Genomic DNA, 17,034 nt, shown 5'->3' with positions numbered 1-17,034 from the left:
TTTTGTCTTGGCATCATCTTTGCTTCACTTCCTCTGGCACTGTGGCAGCCAGTTATGAGCCTCTGGGTGAATGGGGACTTACATATAAGTCAGATTGTTTTAACCACTGCCAGTTTTATTTGTTGTTGTTTAGTCTCTAAGTCCGGAGAAGGCAATGGCAAGCCACTCCAGTACTATTGCCTAGAAAATCCCATGGATGGAGGAGCCTGGTAGGCTGCAGTCCGTGGGGTCGCTAAGGGTCGGACACGACTGAGCGACTTCACTTTCACTTTTCACTTTCATGCATTGGAGAAGGAAATGGCAGCCCACTCCAATGTTCTTGCCTGAAGAATCCCAGGGACGGGGGAGCCTGGTGACTGCCATCTATGGGGTCACACAGAGTTGGACACGACTGAAGTGACTTAGGAGCAGCAGCAGCAGTCTCTGAGTCATGTCCAACTCTTTTGTGACTCCATGGACTGTAACTTAGGGTTGTTTCTGGGTGTGCTAAGTCAGCACACATTTGTTTACCTGCTTACCAGTTTCCAAAATGCCATTAATACCTCTTTCCCATTCTTTTTTCCCTTATGGGTTTTTACCTTTAAAACAAGAACAAACCAAGAAACATTGGTGTCTTTTTGATGGGATTTCGGGTGGAGAGGGTAAATGCGTGTGTGCAGTCTACTACCATCTAGAACCGGACATCTTCCCACTAATGCTGATTTGCCCTTTTCACCGTTTAAGGTTGCCAAAAGTCTTAGTTTAGAGTTTCTTGGAGTTTGTTGTTCTCAGGAATGCAGAACTCTTGACTTCTCAGGTATAGATGTTGCATCACCCACATGTTGGTCTTTTCTGACAATGGCCCCAAGTGTTAAAAGTGGGTCATTTAAGAGTGAAGGGAAGCCTGTAAATAGCCAGTTGCTGATCTGTGCATGTCTGTGTAGATTTCCAAGGCTGTTAGCTGAGTCAGCATTTGTTCCTTATTGGACTGGTGTTTAGTCTGTGTGCCCCCCATCAGAAACACCACACGCTTTGAAAGGTCCAGGCTTGGCCATTCATGCTTCTCTGGTCAGTGCCCACTCTGTGCTCTGACTTTGACTTAAGCTGTTCTTCATGTTAATTCTTTCTTTGTATTGTAGGATCATGGATTTTCCTGGTCACTTTGAACAGATCTTCCAGCAGCTGAACTATCAGAGGCTTCACGGCCAGCTCTGTGACTGTGTCATTGTAGTGGGGAACAGACATTTCAAAGCCCACCGCTCGGTACTAGCAGCGTGCAGCACGCATTTCCGAGCCCTGTTCTCAGTGGCAGAGGGAGATCAAACCATGAACATGATCCAGCTGGATAGTGAAGTGGTGACAGCAGAGGCCTTCGCCGCACTGATTGACATGATGTACACCTCCACTCTCATGCTGGGGGAGAGCAATGTCATGGATGTCTTACTGGCAGCCTCTCACCTGCACCTGAACTCTGTTGTTAAGGCATGTAAACATTACCTGACGACACGGACGCTGCCCATGTCTCCCCCCAGTGAGCGTGTTCAGGAGCAGAGCGCCCGCATGCAGCGCTCCTTTATGCTGCAGCAGCTGGGACTGAGCATTGTGAGCTCCGCCCTCAGTTCCAGCCAGAGCGGCGAGGAGCAGCCAGCCCCCATGAGCTCCTCGATGCGCGGTAACCTGGACCAGCGGACACCCTTCCCCATGCGCCGCCTGCATAAGCGCAAGCAGTCTGCGGAGGAGCGGGCCAGGCAGCGCCTCCGACCTACCCTGGATGAGTCTGCCATCTCCGACGTGACGCCAGAGAACGGGCCAGGGGTTCATTCCCGGGAGGAGTTCTTTTCTCCAGATTCTTTGAAGATTGTGGACAACCCTAAGGCCGATGGGATGGCCGACAACCCAGACGACAGCACCATCATGTTTGACCAGTCTTTCAGCGCTCAAGAAGATGCCCAGATGCCCAGCCAGTCCGACAACAGCGCCGGCAACATGGCCCAGCTCTCCATGGCCTCCCGTGCCACTCAGGTCGAGACTAGTTTTGAGCAGGAAACCACAGCTGAGAAGAGTGGTTTTCAGTGTGAAAACCCGGAGGTGGGCCTTGGTGAGAAGGAACACATGAGAGTGGTGGTAAAGTCTGAGCCCCTGAGCTCTCCTGAGCCGCAGGACGAAGTGAGTGACGTGACCTCCCAAGCGGAAGGCAGCGAGTCGGTGGAGGTGGAGGGGGTGGTGGTCAGTGCCGAGAAGATAGACCTCAGCCCAGAGAGCAGTGACCGAAGTTTTTCAGATCCCCAGTCTAGCACCGACCGGGTAGGGGACATCCACATTTTGGAAGTCACCAATAACCTCGAACATAAATCCACCTTTAGTATTTCAAATTTTCTTAACAAGAGCAGAGGAAGTACCTTTAGTACCAATCAGAACAATGACGATAATCTCCCAAACACAACCAGTGACTGCAGGCTGGAGGGGGAGGCCCCTTATTTGTTGAGTCCGGAGGCCGGGCCTGCGGGCGGGCCCTCCTCGGCCCCTGGTGCCCACGTGGAGAACCCATTCAGTGAGCCCGCAGACTCCCACTTTGTCAGGCCCATGCAGGACGTGATGGGCCTACCGTGTGTGCAGACCTCAGGCTACCAGGGAGGAGAACAGTTTGGGATGGATTTTTCCAGGTCCGGTTTGGGATTGCACTCCTCCTTCTCCAGGGTAATGATGGGTTCCCCTCGAGGAGGAGCCAGTAACTTTCCCTACTATCGCCGCATAGCTCCCAAAATGCCAGTGGTAACTTCTGTCAGGAGCTCACAGATCCCAGAGAATTCTGCCAGTTCCCAGCTAATGATGAACGCGGCCACATCCTCATTTGAAAACGGCCACCCTTCACAGCCCGGCCCCCCACAGCTGACGAGGGCATCTGCTGATGTCTTGTCAAAGTGCAAGAAGGCCTTGTCGGAGCACAATGTCTTGGTTGTCGAGGGGGCGCGCAAGTACGCCTGCAAGATCTGCTGCAAGACGTTCTTGACCTTGACAGATTGCAAGAAGCACATCCGTGTCCACACAGGTGAAAAGCCCTACGCCTGCCTGAAGTGCGGCAAGAGGTTCAGTCAGTCCAGCCACCTGTACAAACACTCGAAGACCACCTGCCTGCGCTGGCAGAGCAGCAACCTCCCCAGCACTTTGCTCTAGCCTGACCTCGAGATAATGCCGATGCCAGTTGTAGGACCGGAACTAAAATCTCTGGTTGGTTGGTGGTTAATGCCATGGGGTTTAAGACTTCAGGCTGTGAGTGGCTCACGCAGATTTCGAAGACTAATAAGCGGAGAGTTAATAGGTGCAGAGCTTGTGCTGCCGCATTTCTGAGGGCAGTGCACACATTCAGAGAAGGGATCCAATCCCTGAAACCACGTTCTTCCTTAGGGTTGAGTAATGCAGTCGGAAAGTAGTCTGTAATTGATGTTAGAAGTGGCACATTGAAAAATTAAACATTGAAGTGCAAAAAAATTTTTTTAGCAATTTTTGTAAAACTGAAGCATTTAATGAAATTTCCTATATACCTTCTGATGAGAATATTATATACTTGTATAGTGATGCAAAACGCACTTATGTGTAACCAGTGGCAACTTTGTGCCTGTCTAAAAGGAACACCCTTGAGGACATGCCTGTCTGCCAGAAATGCTTTAAAGTTTATCATGAGCTAGTTTTAGGCTTCAGAAAGTACTGTATTTTTTTTTGTCTGATTTGCAGTCACAGATGCTGCACTTTGATGGTGCTGACACTGGGTCCAGAGCGAGCATTCTCTGGACTAACAGGTGTGTATATACTTTTGAAAACATCATCGTTAGATAGATGTTTTAACAATTTTTCCCAGTTTTAAAGACAAAGTTGTAAAAGGAGTATGTACTTATGAATAGGGAGCGACAAGTAAGGTGTTGTTTCAGTATGTGCTGTTTTAGCGGTATTCTAACCAACTTGTATTACACATGTTACAGTTTGGAAGTCAGAAGAGCTAGTGTTCGTCTTTGTTCTGATGATGTGGAGTCCTGTTTAGTGGGATCTTTTACGGCGCATTTACCCTTTGTTCTGTGCAGATTTCGGGGGCCGGTCCAGCCTGACACATCTCACTCAGCGACAAGCCCGTTCTCTGCTTCGCTTCTTCACACTTTCATGCCACTTACAGCATCTTTCCTGGGCCTAGATTACTGTTTTCAGGTAAAAAACTAACTAAAAGTGAAGTCAACCCCCCTCCATCGTGGGCTTTATTACTGTTCTACGGTTTTAAAGTCCAGACCCTGAGCTTCTGTTGTTGCCCCAACCCAATACTGAAGGTTTAAAATCCAGACACAGCAGTGTTCATGGGTAAATATTTTCCCATCTCTATAAGAGGATTGGGCAGCCCACAGCATAGAAGCCACCAGGTAGCATCTGAAACAGTCTGAGGAGACCTCTGGGTGACTGACCTAGCCTTCTCTGGGCCGCCCCTGTAGCCTTCCAACCCTATGGGCAGCATCTGTTAGGCTAAGCCGTGGCTTGAGAGCTTCCAGGGGAACAGCACAGGTTAATGTGTCTTTGTAGAGCTCATGAAGTCAGTTTAATTCGTACATGAACATGAGTTCATTTTTTTATACAGCTTGAGACACCCCAAACCACTGTGCATAATTGAGCAAAATCCTTCAGTTCTTGTGTTTAGAAAAGTAGTCAGCATGTGTTTTCTCTTAATCTAGCATATGCACACGTCTGTCTGTGGACAAACTCACAATGCTCACTGTCAGATTTAGCATCTCCTATGAACTGATTCCCAGGGAGGAAAACCAAAAGGGAAAGCCTCTTGTCTGTCTCCTGAAAGGGGAGGGGAGAGGTGGGGAGGGATCACCTGTGAAGTCGTTGTGTGTGGAAAATTGTTAGTAGTTATGTTCTGACGATGTGATGAGGCTGTACATCCACCCCTCTGTGGAGTCAGTGACTTGTGAGATCAACCCTGGGAGGCAGGTGGGTCAGTGTGGAGGAGGAGAGAGGCCCTGCCTGGCCTGGGAAGAGGAGTTGGTGGCACCAAACAGCGGTCACCCTCCTTCCCTTCCACTTTGAGGAAGAGGTGCCAGGAAGTGGCCCCCCCATCTGAGCTCAGGCTTCAGTGGACTTGCCTTGGGGACTGACAGTAGCTGAAGCCCTGACTCTCCACTGCCCAGTGCAATCTGGAATCTCTCATCTACCTCTTAGTCAATCAGTTTCTATGTGTGAGAAGCAAGCCTGTGGGCCAGTGTCCTTGTACATGCTGTAGCACTTAAATAATTCAGAGGTTCCCTGGAAGACCAGTCCCAGGGTTCCTACAACTAGTAGTTTCTACCTGAATTTTAACTGGTATTGGGTACCTGGATTTTGATTGGTTAGCCTTAATTATAGCTTGGCATAATCATTTCTGGTGACCAAATCATAAAGTTCTATCAGGGCACCTGTGTCAGTGGTGCTATGCTGGTCAAAATTTGAGACTTTGAAATAAAAGCTTTGTCATATTAATGCCTCTAACTAATTATGTGTTCTTGTTCTTCACCTTAGGTTATTAAGGTTGAAACAAAAGAGTGAAGTAGTATTGCTTTTTCTGCTAACCCTGCTGTTACCAGTACTCTGTTTTAAACCAGGCATCTTAGAAAATACTCTGATGCTGTCAGTAACAAGTATTGGTTGTTAGTCCCTTGCGCTTCTTCCCTCTGCACTGTGGATGGGGGTGAGGCGGTGTCCTCAGGCCCTCCTAGAGGGCCTGCCAAATTGTATACTTTCTGCTGCTCTCTTACCTGCCTCCTAGGGGAGAAACCCCATTCTTCAGTCTGGCTTGGCTGCGGGGAAAAGCCGGAGCTGAGTCCCTTAGCAGGCGTAGGGCTTTGGCAGTGCTGGCAGCCAGGCCTTAGGAGTGAGGAGAGGTGTTTAGTAAAGGGCATCCACCTGGGAGCGGGAGTGGAGGAGGAGATGGATACGAGGAACAAAGTGTGAAGGTGCTAAAACTAATTTTAAAATAAAAATGAAAGAAACTTACCTACCCTGATTATTCTTGACCAAAAAGTGAGTATTGTGACCTTACCTAGTTCACTTTGCCACATGTGTTTAATTTGCCTGATGGTCTAGGTAGCAGGTCCCATTGCTGTGGTCACCACTGGGCTGTGACTGTCCTGTCCTCAGCAAGGGAAACTTTGAAGCCTTTTGGTTGAGGCTAAGGTGGCTTGGCATGTGGTCCCATCATTTCATGGGAAATAGATGGGGAAACAGTGTCAGACTTTATTTTCTTGGGCTCCAAAGTCACTGCAGATGGTGATTGCAGCCATGAAATTAAAAGACGTTTACTCCTTGGAAGGAAAGTTATGACCAACCTAGATAGCACATTAAAAAGCAGAGATATTACTTTGCCAACAAAGGTCCGTCTAGTCAAGGCTATGGTTTTTCCAGTGGTCATGTATGGATGTGAGAGTTGGACTGTGAAGAAAGCTGAGTGCCGAAGAATTGATGCTTTTGAACTGTGGTGTTGGAGAAGACTCTTGAGAGCTCCTTGGACTGCAAGGAGATTCAACCAGTCCATCCTAAAGGAGATCAGTCCTGGGTGTTCATTTGAAGGACTGATGCTGAAGCTGAAATTCCAGTACTTTGGCCACCTCATGCGACGAGTTGACTCATTGGAAAAGACCCTGATGCCAGGAGGGATTGTGGGGAGAAGGGGACGACAGAGAATGAGATGGCTGGATGGCATCACCGACTCAATGCATATGAGTTTGGGTGAACTCCAGGAGTTGGTGATGGACAGGGAGGCCTGGCGTGCTACAATTCATGGGTCGCAAAGAGTCGGACACGACTGAGCAACTGAACTGAACTGAAGGCAGCTTGGACAGGTTCTAGGAATTCAGATGCTCGGGGGTGGGGACGGGGGTTGGAGGTAGAACCTGGAGTCACTAGAGGCCCTAGCTTAGGAAACCCAAGCAGATGCTTTTGTCAGTTTCTCCCAGTTACATGCCCAGACGTCTCCAAGAATTATTTAATAGAATTACACACTTGGGGCTAGGATGCTTCCAACCTCAAAAGTGCAGCACATCTGTTAGTACCAGTCTTCCCTCTGCAGAATGGGTACATTTCAGACTTTTTCCTCTGGCCCCGAGTCCCTGTGTGGTTACAGCTTGAGTTCACTGGGCATCGGCTCCCCTCGCAGGCCAGCCAGCAGGTTGTCAGCTGCCAACACAGACATGATGTTTCGGGTTCTGTGGGTGGCACTGCCAATGTGGGGCAGGATGACTGGAAAGGAGAGGAAGGACGGGAAATGAGAAGAGTGGTTCAAGAGCCTTACCTCGGGCTAGGGTTTGCCAGGAAAAAGAATAAGGAGAACCCCCTTCACTTCTCAATTTGCCTTCCCTCCTGTCTCAAAGCACTCCTCTCCCCGGGGCCACCAAACCCAGACTCAAGGGTGACAAATATGCATCCTGAACACGAGTGTCAGGGCCAGAAGGGGTCCCAGAGCCTCTCTAGACCCGCCCTTCAGATACCAGACAGTGACATTAGGTGCCAGTTTACCTGCTGGTCCACACCATGGGCCCCTCCCTGAAGGCCCCCAGGCCTCTGATCTCCCAAAATAACCAGATGAGAGGCTGGACAGCCCAGTGCCCTCTGACCCCACTGCAGAGCAAGTGAGGTCAATAGTCCCCAGAAAGGGCCTTTTGAAAGCAGTCCCCAGGACACTGCACTGAGTGCCAGGCCTCAGGAATGGGACAGTTTTCCCAGCTCTGGGCAACAGCCTGGCCGTCACAGCCAGTGCTCCCTTCACACAGGCACAGGGTGGGGATGGTAGTGCCTCCAAGGGCTGTGAAAACAGGAGCATTCAAGGCGGGGAAGGCAGCTACAGGCCTTCTCTTTGGTTTTCCATTCCAGAGGGTGAGCAAAGGGCAGGATCGGCCCAGACGGCCTACGGCCCTAACAGTTATGTCTTAGTCTGGAGACAGAAACCAAACCAGCTACCTGAATAGAGAGAACATAATATAAAGAATTGTCAACTCAGCACGGAATTGTTAGCAGTAACTGAGGACGCTAAAGAGGAACTCTAAGTGCTTCTCACTGCACTCCCAGGCTGAGTAGCAGCCACCCGCTGACGTTAGACACACTGTCAGGCCCCACCCGAGGCCTGATGAGGCAGATGCCCGTGGGGGCCTGGCACGGTGTATTTGGTCAGCCCCTCCGGGTGACTGATAACATAAAAGTTGAGAACCACTGCACTAAGGTATCACAGAGGGAGCAATGCCAAACTTCCCCTGGGGCTAGGGGATGGGGGAGAGGAGTGAAGTGAAGTGAAAGTCGTTCAGTCGTGTCCAACTCTTTGCAACCCCGTGGACTATAGAGTCCATGGAATTCTCCAGGCCAGAATACTGGAGTGGGTACCCTTTAACTTCTCTGGGGCATCCTCCCAACCGAGGTCTCCCGCATTGCAGGAGGATTCTCTACTAGCTGAGCCAAAAGGGAAGCCCAACAATACTGGAGTGGATAGCCTATCCCTTTCTCCAGTGGATGTTCCCGACCCAGGAATCAAACCGAAGTCTCCTGCATTGCAGGTGGATTCTTTACCAACTGAGCTAGAGAGGATGGGGTGGTTAAAACTTAGAAGACTGAGGGAGGGCCTTTGGATCTGTGCCTCCTGCCTCTGATGGCTGTGGCTTGTGGCTCTGAGGGGCATGGTGCCCAACCCGAGTGTTTGGGAGAACTGCCACTTGGTTTCATCAGCCACGATGGGAAAGAACCACTGCCGGGGAAAGTGTTACTGGCAAAGGACGGTTCTTACCACAGTTCTTCAGGGTCAGGAGAGGGTGGTTAGTAGGCAGTGGTTCTGGGGTCGTCACGTCCAGTCCGGCAGCTGCAATCTGACCGCTGACCAGGGCCTGGTACAGGTCGTCCTGGTCTACCACTTCTCCCCTGGGAATGACAGTGGATGTCCTGAAGCACTATTAATAACTAAGAAGGGATTGGAGTGGCTGAGATGGAAGGTCTGCTCCCATAACATGCTTAGTGGACTAGAGGCACCCTGCGGACATTCTTGAGGACCCAAGACAACCTATGTTTTGGGTCTGTCTTTCCAGAAGTGTGTGAGTTCAAGCTCACTGACTCACACAGACAAACCCAGGCTCAGGGCCATGAAGGCTGGCCTCTAATAGGCTGTAAAGACTGTCAAGTCCAACCGTTTGTGGTTAGAGGAACAAAATTACCTAATTTGCTGCCATGGTGCCTTCACTTCCTGAGCAAGGTCAAGGTATTGCTGGGAACCAGACCAGGCCCTGCTCTGAGCAGCTGGGACGTGCTCTGGGGCCCTTACTGTCCTTCTGAGTTGAGTGGTTGGTTGGTTTATGGAGAGCAGTAGACTCAGCCTGAGTCTCATCGACATCCCATGGGGATCACAACAGCAGGGGCAGTCCCTCTCCAGGCTTGCCTGGTGACCCAGGATACCTGCTAATGTTGATAAACACAGCTGTTTTCTTCATCCACTGGAAAAAGTCCTTGTTGCAGAGCCCCCTGGTCGCCGGTGTTAAGGAGCAGGCCACAACGATGAAATCAGACTCAGCGGCCAGCTCAGGGGTGGACACTGGGGGAGTGCAGGGCTCCATCAGGTGCTGTGTCCCGGGTTAAGGACAGAAAGAGGGTGGGCAACCTGACCCCTCCCTCCCTCCTCCCATAATGGAAACTCCCAAGATGGTTCCTGAAGGCATCGTCTCCACCTGGACAACTCTGATAACTGCACAGTCAATGGCCACTCATTGGATCCTGGTGTGTTACATACTTCAGTCAGCCCCCTGCTCTAAAGGTGGGGAAATTGAGGCCAGAGAGGAGCAGAAGCTTATTCAGGGTCACACAGCGGGGATCTAGGCCACACTGCTTTCACCTCTTTGAAGGCCCAATGTGCCAACAGGGTGGAGTGGCTGAAATCCAGCTTGCCTTCTGCTCACCAAGCTGTGCACCTGCCAGGGGACTGGATTCACCCAGATGCAAGGCTGATGGTCAGGGCTCAGCAGGTTATTACGGAAATTAGGAGCGAAAGTCCCAGCAGTTCCTCACATGTGTCATCCTTACAGGTACCAATTCATTACACGTTATCACCATCCCTACTGCTCTGTGTACACGGACAACAGTGAGAAGGGACCTTGCAGGACAGGAGACCTGGAGTCTCTCTGATACAGAGGGGACTCGGTGTCGCCTGGCTGAGTCCCTGCGCTCCCCGAATGGGCCTCTGTATGCAGGGCAGGGCAGTCAGATAAAGCCTGAGGGACATCACAGGCCTTGTGGAGCTCCTGCATCCTGCCCCAAAGTGCTGCCATTACAGCAAGCATGGAGAACCACCCAGCCAAGCAGAAGGGGCCCCTGTGGAAATCCAGGTTTTACTTACCAAACTCTGCCTGGAATTCCGCTGCTTCCTGAGGCCTGGGCTGGCGCCCTGTGTATAGGAATCTCTGAACACCGAATGGTTTCAGACGCCGAGCTATGGCCTGGCCTGGTGACAAGGAGTCGAGAGTCAGCGCTTGTTCCCAAGCCCTCAGAGGGCGAGGGTGGGAACAGTGCCCAGGGAGCCCCTGGGGGAAGGGCTGAGGGCAAGGTCCTTTCCTATGGTAACTAATCCTGCCACAGTGCACCCGGCCCCCACCACCCCACACTGCCCTCAGCTCAGGGGTCCATCCTTTAGGGACCACAGCTCCTGTGTGGCTGTGACTGGCCTGTGCTGTCCTCACGTGGTTCTGGCCATCTTGAGGGCCACTTTCTAACCTTCCCTGGCAGCCCAAGAAAGGTCTGACCACGTGGTCCCCTGCCTCCTCTGGATCCTCTGCTTCTGTTAATGCAGCCGCAGACCCCAAATGACTTTTTGATGGCACTGCCAACTTGCCCCACCTCTAACACCTTTCCACATACACTGCTGCCAAGATGGGCTTGGGCAGCTGGGTTTTCTGACTCAGAACATGCACCACAGCTGCTGGGTTCCTCCAAGCAACTCCCTAGTGTCGGAGGCAGGGCTGCCAGCTAGCTAGACAAGTTACGCCCACTTCCTACCCTCACCCTCGCCTCTCCAGGCAGGATGCCAGACTTCTCCAGTGCTGGGGCCACTGAAAGAAAAATACCTCTGCCCTGCCTCATTCATCACAGGTAAGCTCTGTCCACTGGACCCTCTAGTTTCTGTGTTAAGGCTTCAGGAGTCAAATGCCTTCTGGAAACCAGGCCTCGGGGAGCAGGGCTCCCCAACCCCTCAGCCATCACTGCTTCATCTGCTCTGTACGGAGCTATAAAGAACCCTGGCTCTTACAACTCATATCTATCACCTAGTGACTTCTTAAGGAACTCATTTTATTTTTTGGCCTATCTTTTACAATGCTGTGTCTTCTCACTGGAGATATCCCTACTGCACACAGGTATGGCGATCCTTCCCAAAGAAGGATTGTCAACATCCAGACATGGGGTGCTGGAGATTCTAACTAAGACATGTGAGCCAGGAAGCCAAACGGGTAGATGGAGCCTCACCTATGCGCCCCAGGCCAACGATGCCGACGGTGCTCTGTGAAAGGCCGTGGCCACACATCCACAGGGGTTTCCATGAGGTCCAGCCACCGCTGCGGGGACAGAGGAGGGGCGGCTGAGAGGCCCTGGCTTTGGGCAAAGATGAGGGCTGCTGCACAGACCCCACACTCCCAGGCAAGGGCTGGGGTCCAAGGGACAGGCCCCACCCTTCAGTTAAGGATGCAGGGGACCACAAGTTACACCTATAGCCAATTGGCACTGCGGATAAGCAGTGGGAATGACGATTCTTTTAAAGCAATTGAGGACACAGAATCTGAGGGCTGCAAGGTTTCTTACAGGTTCTCCTCCCTTTCTGCAGACAGGGAAGCTGAGATCAGAAAGGGCGACTTGTGTGAGGTCACACAGCCAGGGCAGAGCAGCAGGTTGCAAACCTGGAATGTGGGATTCCAAAACCAGTGTTCTCAGTGCTCCAGGGAAAACATAGGCCCACCCCTGCTGCCCTGGACTGACAGGGCAACACAGTCTATCTTGAGTTGCCTCCGATGAAGGGGCCAACCCCCTGGGCAGGAGGGTGGGAGGGACACTCAGCGCTGTGTCTACTCAGTCCCACGCAGCCTCGCCCCGCGACACCCCCACCACGAAGACCCTCTCCCGGTCCACATTCTCTGAGCGCCTGCATCCGCATGTCTCCTGGGCTTTGCTCGGGTCAGTGCCCCCCACCTTGAGGGCTTTCCCCAATTCTGGATATACAGCCCACATCTCGATTTGAAACTCCCAAGTTAAATTTTTTTAATTTTCAGATTTTAGAAAGGGGGTAAAGTATATATGCTCTATTCTACATAACACACTCAACAACATCTGGGGTGGCACCTGTATCAAACACGTCAGTGTATCTACAGCAACATGAAACAAGCTTCAGTCTTCAGAGTCTTTTGGATCCACATAATGGTGGACAGGGCCCTTTGAGGATGCCCACCAGCTACTCAGCTACTTCTTCTGCAAAGCCTTCCCTGACCTACACTGCACCCCCACAATTTCCCTTCATGCCCTGTTTGTTTCAGCTCTGCTGTGCACTTTAGCATCTTGCCTGGGTCCGTCTCCCTCATTAGCTGGGGACGGCATCACCTCTGGGCCAGGGGGCAGCACTGAGGGTTCAAGTGCTGAGCTGAGCACTCACTCACTTCTTCACCTCCTCAATGGCCTCCGGCAACCGGCGACAAGTGGTAAGCAGCAGGGAGACGGCGAGCTCGGCCGTGGCATCTGTCAGGACGCCTGGAGTGTAGCCCACACGGATCCCACTACGAACCAAAGAGCTGGTGGTAACAATGGTTTCAAGCACCTTCCCGATTTCTACTGCTGGGACACTGCTGGGATGCAGCTTTGCTCCTTCTGCACTGCCTGTTGGGAAGCTCAGAGCTGTAAGTGGGCCCCCAGGAATGGCCAGCCCTCAATCCCCTCTTTGACCATCTCCCGTTTTGAGAAGAATATTAGATGGAAAATCAGGCTCCAATGTGTGAAGCTCCAGTAACTATGATTACTTAATCTTTCTGAATTTCCTCATCTAAAGAGGGAAATAATAATACTTGCCTTTTCTACTTGAAGGGGTTGATGTGAGGGTCAAGAAAAAAAAATGAATGAGCAAGGATATTACCTGGACATTGTTACCCACTGTCTCTGACTGCTCAGACTTATCTTAACTGACCTGTGCACACGTGGGCAGATTTTATCATTGGCTACCTTACATTTTCACCAAATGGTCAAGGGGTATGAAGAAAAAACAAATAGATACTCAGCTCCTCTTTTTCTCTGCTAGTCACCCTTTACTCCAGAACCCAAGTTGCACTTACCGCTTCTTGATTTCATCCAAAGCCAAGTGGTCGACACCCACGGACATTGTGCTAATGACTTTGAGATTAGCTCCTGTTGGGCAGAAAAAGCATTATTTGTATCTTTCCTCAAGGGATTCAAGGCATTCCCACATATATAGACGCATCCAGAAAAGGGAGCGCCCTGCTAAAGGTCATAAACCAAGCCTGAACAGAGCTGGACAAGGGCCCAGGGCCCTGGCTCTCCTCCACACCATGGTCTCTGCCCTCTTAAAGCCTCCCTCCGGGGACTCACAGACAGCAGAGAGGGGCAAAGTGTGTGCCACATGGAGCTGTGGTCTAGGACCACAGTGAACTCCCTCAGAGCCCGCTGAAATCACTAAAGACCTGCTTGGGAACCAGCAGCAGCGGACCAAGACACCCTGGGAACCCTCCCCAGGCCTGCACAGCGCACACACCTGCAGCGTCCAGGAGCTTCTTGTCTATGCGGTCCGAGAGGAGGCAGAGCAGGCCATGGGCCCCAGCCATTCTCTGTTCCAGGTCCTCTCTGGGGATGGGCTCATCAGAATCCCACTGCTCCACCTCACAGCTGAAGACAAAGGGAAGACCATTCAGAAGTGGGGAAGCCCCACAGGTGCCCACAGGCCCCAGAAGCCCTCCAACCACATCTACAGACCCTGTCAGAGTGCGAAACATTGTTTTCTGCTTGCCCTGGCCTCAAGCTGCCTGGGGCTGGCTGAGGGGAGTCAAGGTTAGGTGTGGGCAGCCTCAGAATTGTCCTGAGAGGGTGGCTGAAGGGTGAAGGCTGTCACAGAGCACAGTTCTCCAACAAGGACTGAAAAGGGCCTAAGCTGAAAGGAGAAAGTCAGGGGGACCATTCTCAGCTCAACACAAGCAGAGCTTTCTTACCCCCACAGGAGGCCTCACAGGCAGCAAGCTCCTGGGCCAGGCTGCCAACTGGGAAGGCCAAGTGGGGGGTCCTGCCAGCAACCAGGCCTGGATTCCTTATCCAGTTGCACATCTTCTGTGAGTCCATGAAAGGAGTAACTCTTGTTCTTAACTTTGTACATGTGCTGTGCTCTGCTTAGTCGCTCAATCGTGTCTGACTGTTTGTGACCCCAGGGACTGTAGCCCACCAGGCTCTTCAGTCCATGGGGATTCTCCACACAAGAAGACTGGAGTGGGTTGCCATGCCCTCCTCCAGGGGATCTTCCCAATCCAGAGATCGGACCCAGGTCTCCCGCATTGCAGGCGGATTCTTTACCATCTGAGCCATGGACAAGACCAAAGGGGTTCAACATGGAGGAGTTTCAGGGGGCACTTCCAGAGTGGCTGGGGGGCCCCAGGCATGTTTACCAGCAGTGCTGCCCAACCTCCGGCCCATGACATTTAATTCAGTGCAGCCAAAACGTATGGAAAATCTACATGTGCAAGACACAGAGCTGCTGGCACTTTCCAGAACTCCCTGCCCAGGCACCGGCCTCTTCTCAGCCTCCTTTCCTGGACAGTGGCCCAGCGCTCAGCAGTGTGAGCACGGCTACTAGTGTTCTTGTTGTCTTTGCCTTCCCCTCTCCCCCTCAATGCCCAGTACACGGCAAGTCTTCGGCAAAAGTTTTATTGCACTGAATAAAAGAAACAAATTTCATTTTCTCCTGGCACTTGTTTCAAAGGCTGGGTCCACCTTCTCCTCGCCTGACATGGAAGTGAAAACCTGCATACTGCAGTGCTCAGACTGCCGCAGAGCAGACTTCTAATCCCAGCTGTGCCACCTATAGAGGCTGGTGAAGGTACTGTACCTCTCCCAGTTTCTCTGTAAAGTGCGAATCACAGCACTGATTTCACAGCGTTGAAGAATTAAGAGTTTACTTATAAGAAGCACCTGGCAAGATGCAGAGTTCAGTTTAAGAAGTGCTAGCAGAGGCCCCCTGCTAACCGTCCAGAGGGAACAGACCAGTGACTGCCAAGGCCCCTGACCCGTCCAAGAGACCTCAGAGGGTAAAGGATTAACAGCCTGGACCTTGTGACATGAGCAGTCTCCCCTCTCCCCACGCCCACGACTGGGGAAGGCTCCAGCCTTCACCCCAACCCCACTGCAAGTGCCACGGGAACTGCGGGTCCCAGCAGCACAGCAACGGGCCTGGAGAAAGCTTGGCCCCTGAGCACTTTCTCTAAGGTTCCCCAAACTCCAAGACCGTTCCAGCCAGGCACGGGTTCGAAAGTTGGGCGAAGGCCCAAGCGCAGGATCCTAGTTCTCTCTGGCCCCACGGACCGCTGTGTCCGCCCCACCAAAAAGGAGTGGGTGGCGGGAGGCCGCCCCCCGGCCCGCCCGGAGATGCTGAGTCACCCCACGTGCAGGCTGCCGGAGGTCTAGGAGCGGTGCCCCGGGCTCCGCAACCCCTTCCCGCGACGCCACCCGCCGAACGCGCGCCCGGAGGGAGGGGACTCGGCGCACGGAGAGGTCCGGGGGCGCCGGGCTCTTACTCTGCGGCCCGGGCGAGCGCAGCGCTGCCCTCGGGGGGAATCCGGCGTGTGATGAACACCTTCATGAGTCTCACTGGCCTCATTGACCCCGCAGCCGCCGGATATTGGGCCCAGACCGGGCGGGCCGGGAAGGGGGCGGGGCCTCGGGAGGGGCGGAGCAGGAGCAGGCGGGGCGAGGGTGTGGATTGGCTCCGGAGCGGGGGGGCGGGGAGACTCGGGCTCCGAGTGTGCGCCTTGTGCGTTTCTGTGTTAGTGTGATCAAGCCTTAATGAAATAGACTGGCTCTGGAGCTGGTGGTAGGCTCGTGCCCTTGGCTCCCACGGCCTACCTCTGAGGACTCACTGCCTCAGAGCCTCCGGTCGGTCTTAGGGGTTGGGATGGGTAAAGGGGCAGCCACGGGAGAGTCCTGTGTGAATGTGTGTGGGTGCCTGTAAAGGTGCCTACGGTTGTGAGTATGATGCCTGTGCTGGGGGAGAAGGGTGTGGTCAAGGGTTATCCTCATTCCCAGGGTCTGCTGTCCCTTGACCATCTTCTCTAGGTCTCTTCCATCATGGTCACAATGTTCCAGGCAGCTATCTTTAGCCACACAGACTGGACTCTGAGCCTGGCCTATTGTGCAAACACAGGAGCCTGGACCAGGGCAGTCTGAATCCCAGAATGACCTCCTTAATACTTGGTGCAATTTCCCATAGGAAGCCCACAGTTGAAAGCTACCCAGTTTGCTGGACACCTGCTGACTGGCCGGAAGCAGGTCAGGCATGGGGTTAGGGCCAAGCTGCTGGAGCCATGCGGGATCATATGGGGTCATGGGCAGAGCCTGGGATTGCAGTCAAGTGGACAGGGTCTGACTCCTAGCTCTGTCACTTACCAGCAGTGTAGTCTTGGCCGGTTCACATCCTCTTCCTAAGGCTGTTTCTTCAGCTTCAAGATGGGGTGATGAGTACTTACCTTTGAGGGCTATTGTGATTATTAAGCAGGCAACACTTGCATGGGCCCTGGGCCATGTTTGATAGTCACCAAGCACCAAGGCCATGAGAGAGGTGAGGAGTTCAGGCTCTGGAGCCAGATTGCCTGGGTTTAAATCGCAGCTCTGTGACCCACTAAGGACAAGTCTTAACCTTCTACACACCTCAGTTTCCTCATCTGTAAAATAGGTGTAATAGTACTTACCTCCCTCATGGCTTATTGGGAGGATAACCGTGTACAGTACTTACAAACAACAGGTATGTTGGGCTGCACCACTCAGGCCTGC

General features: G+C 52.4%; 2 protein-coding genes across 2 annotated transcripts in view; one reads left to right on the top strand and one right to left on the bottom strand.

Annotated features, from left to right (window-relative positions):
• The window catches only part of ZBTB5 (zinc finger and BTB domain containing 5), a 29,395-nt gene extending 22,540 nt beyond the window's left edge, over positions 1-6,855 (top strand). Inside the window, exon 2 of the mRNA XM_055427065.2 lies at positions 1,119-6,855. Coding sequence (XP_055283040.1) covers positions 1,123-3,153 — 2,031 coding nt within the window. The 5' untranslated portion in view covers positions 1,119-1,122 and the 3' untranslated portion in view covers positions 3,154-6,855. The remainder of the gene's footprint in view (positions 1-1,118) is intronic.
• Positions 6,856-6,957: 102 nt separating this feature from the next.
• Positions 6,958-15,940, bottom strand: GRHPR (glyoxylate and hydroxypyruvate reductase). Its single transcript, XM_055427069.2, has 9 exons — positions 15,783-15,940; positions 13,760-13,890; positions 13,323-13,395; positions 12,657-12,773; positions 11,479-11,567; positions 10,358-10,462; positions 9,424-9,559; positions 8,765-8,895; positions 6,958-7,233 (listed from the first exon to the last, which is right to left on the bottom strand). Exons 1-9 carry the CDS (start codon positions 15,863-15,865, stop codon positions 7,112-7,114), a joined length of 987 nt encoding a protein of 328 aa, XP_055283044.2. The 5' UTR covers positions 15,866-15,940; the 3' UTR covers positions 6,958-7,111.
• Positions 15,941-17,034: the final 1,094 nt, after the last annotated feature.

This window comes from Moschus berezovskii, chromosome 7, assembly GCF_049115385.1.
Source record: "Moschus berezovskii isolate FMDL1 chromosome 7, NW_MosBer_1.0, whole genome shotgun sequence".
Taxonomy (NCBI): Eukaryota; Metazoa; Chordata; class Mammalia; order Artiodactyla; family Moschidae; genus Moschus; species Moschus berezovskii.
Note: the sequence above shows the minus strand (reverse complement) of the source record. Positions and strands in the feature narration are given on the sequence as shown.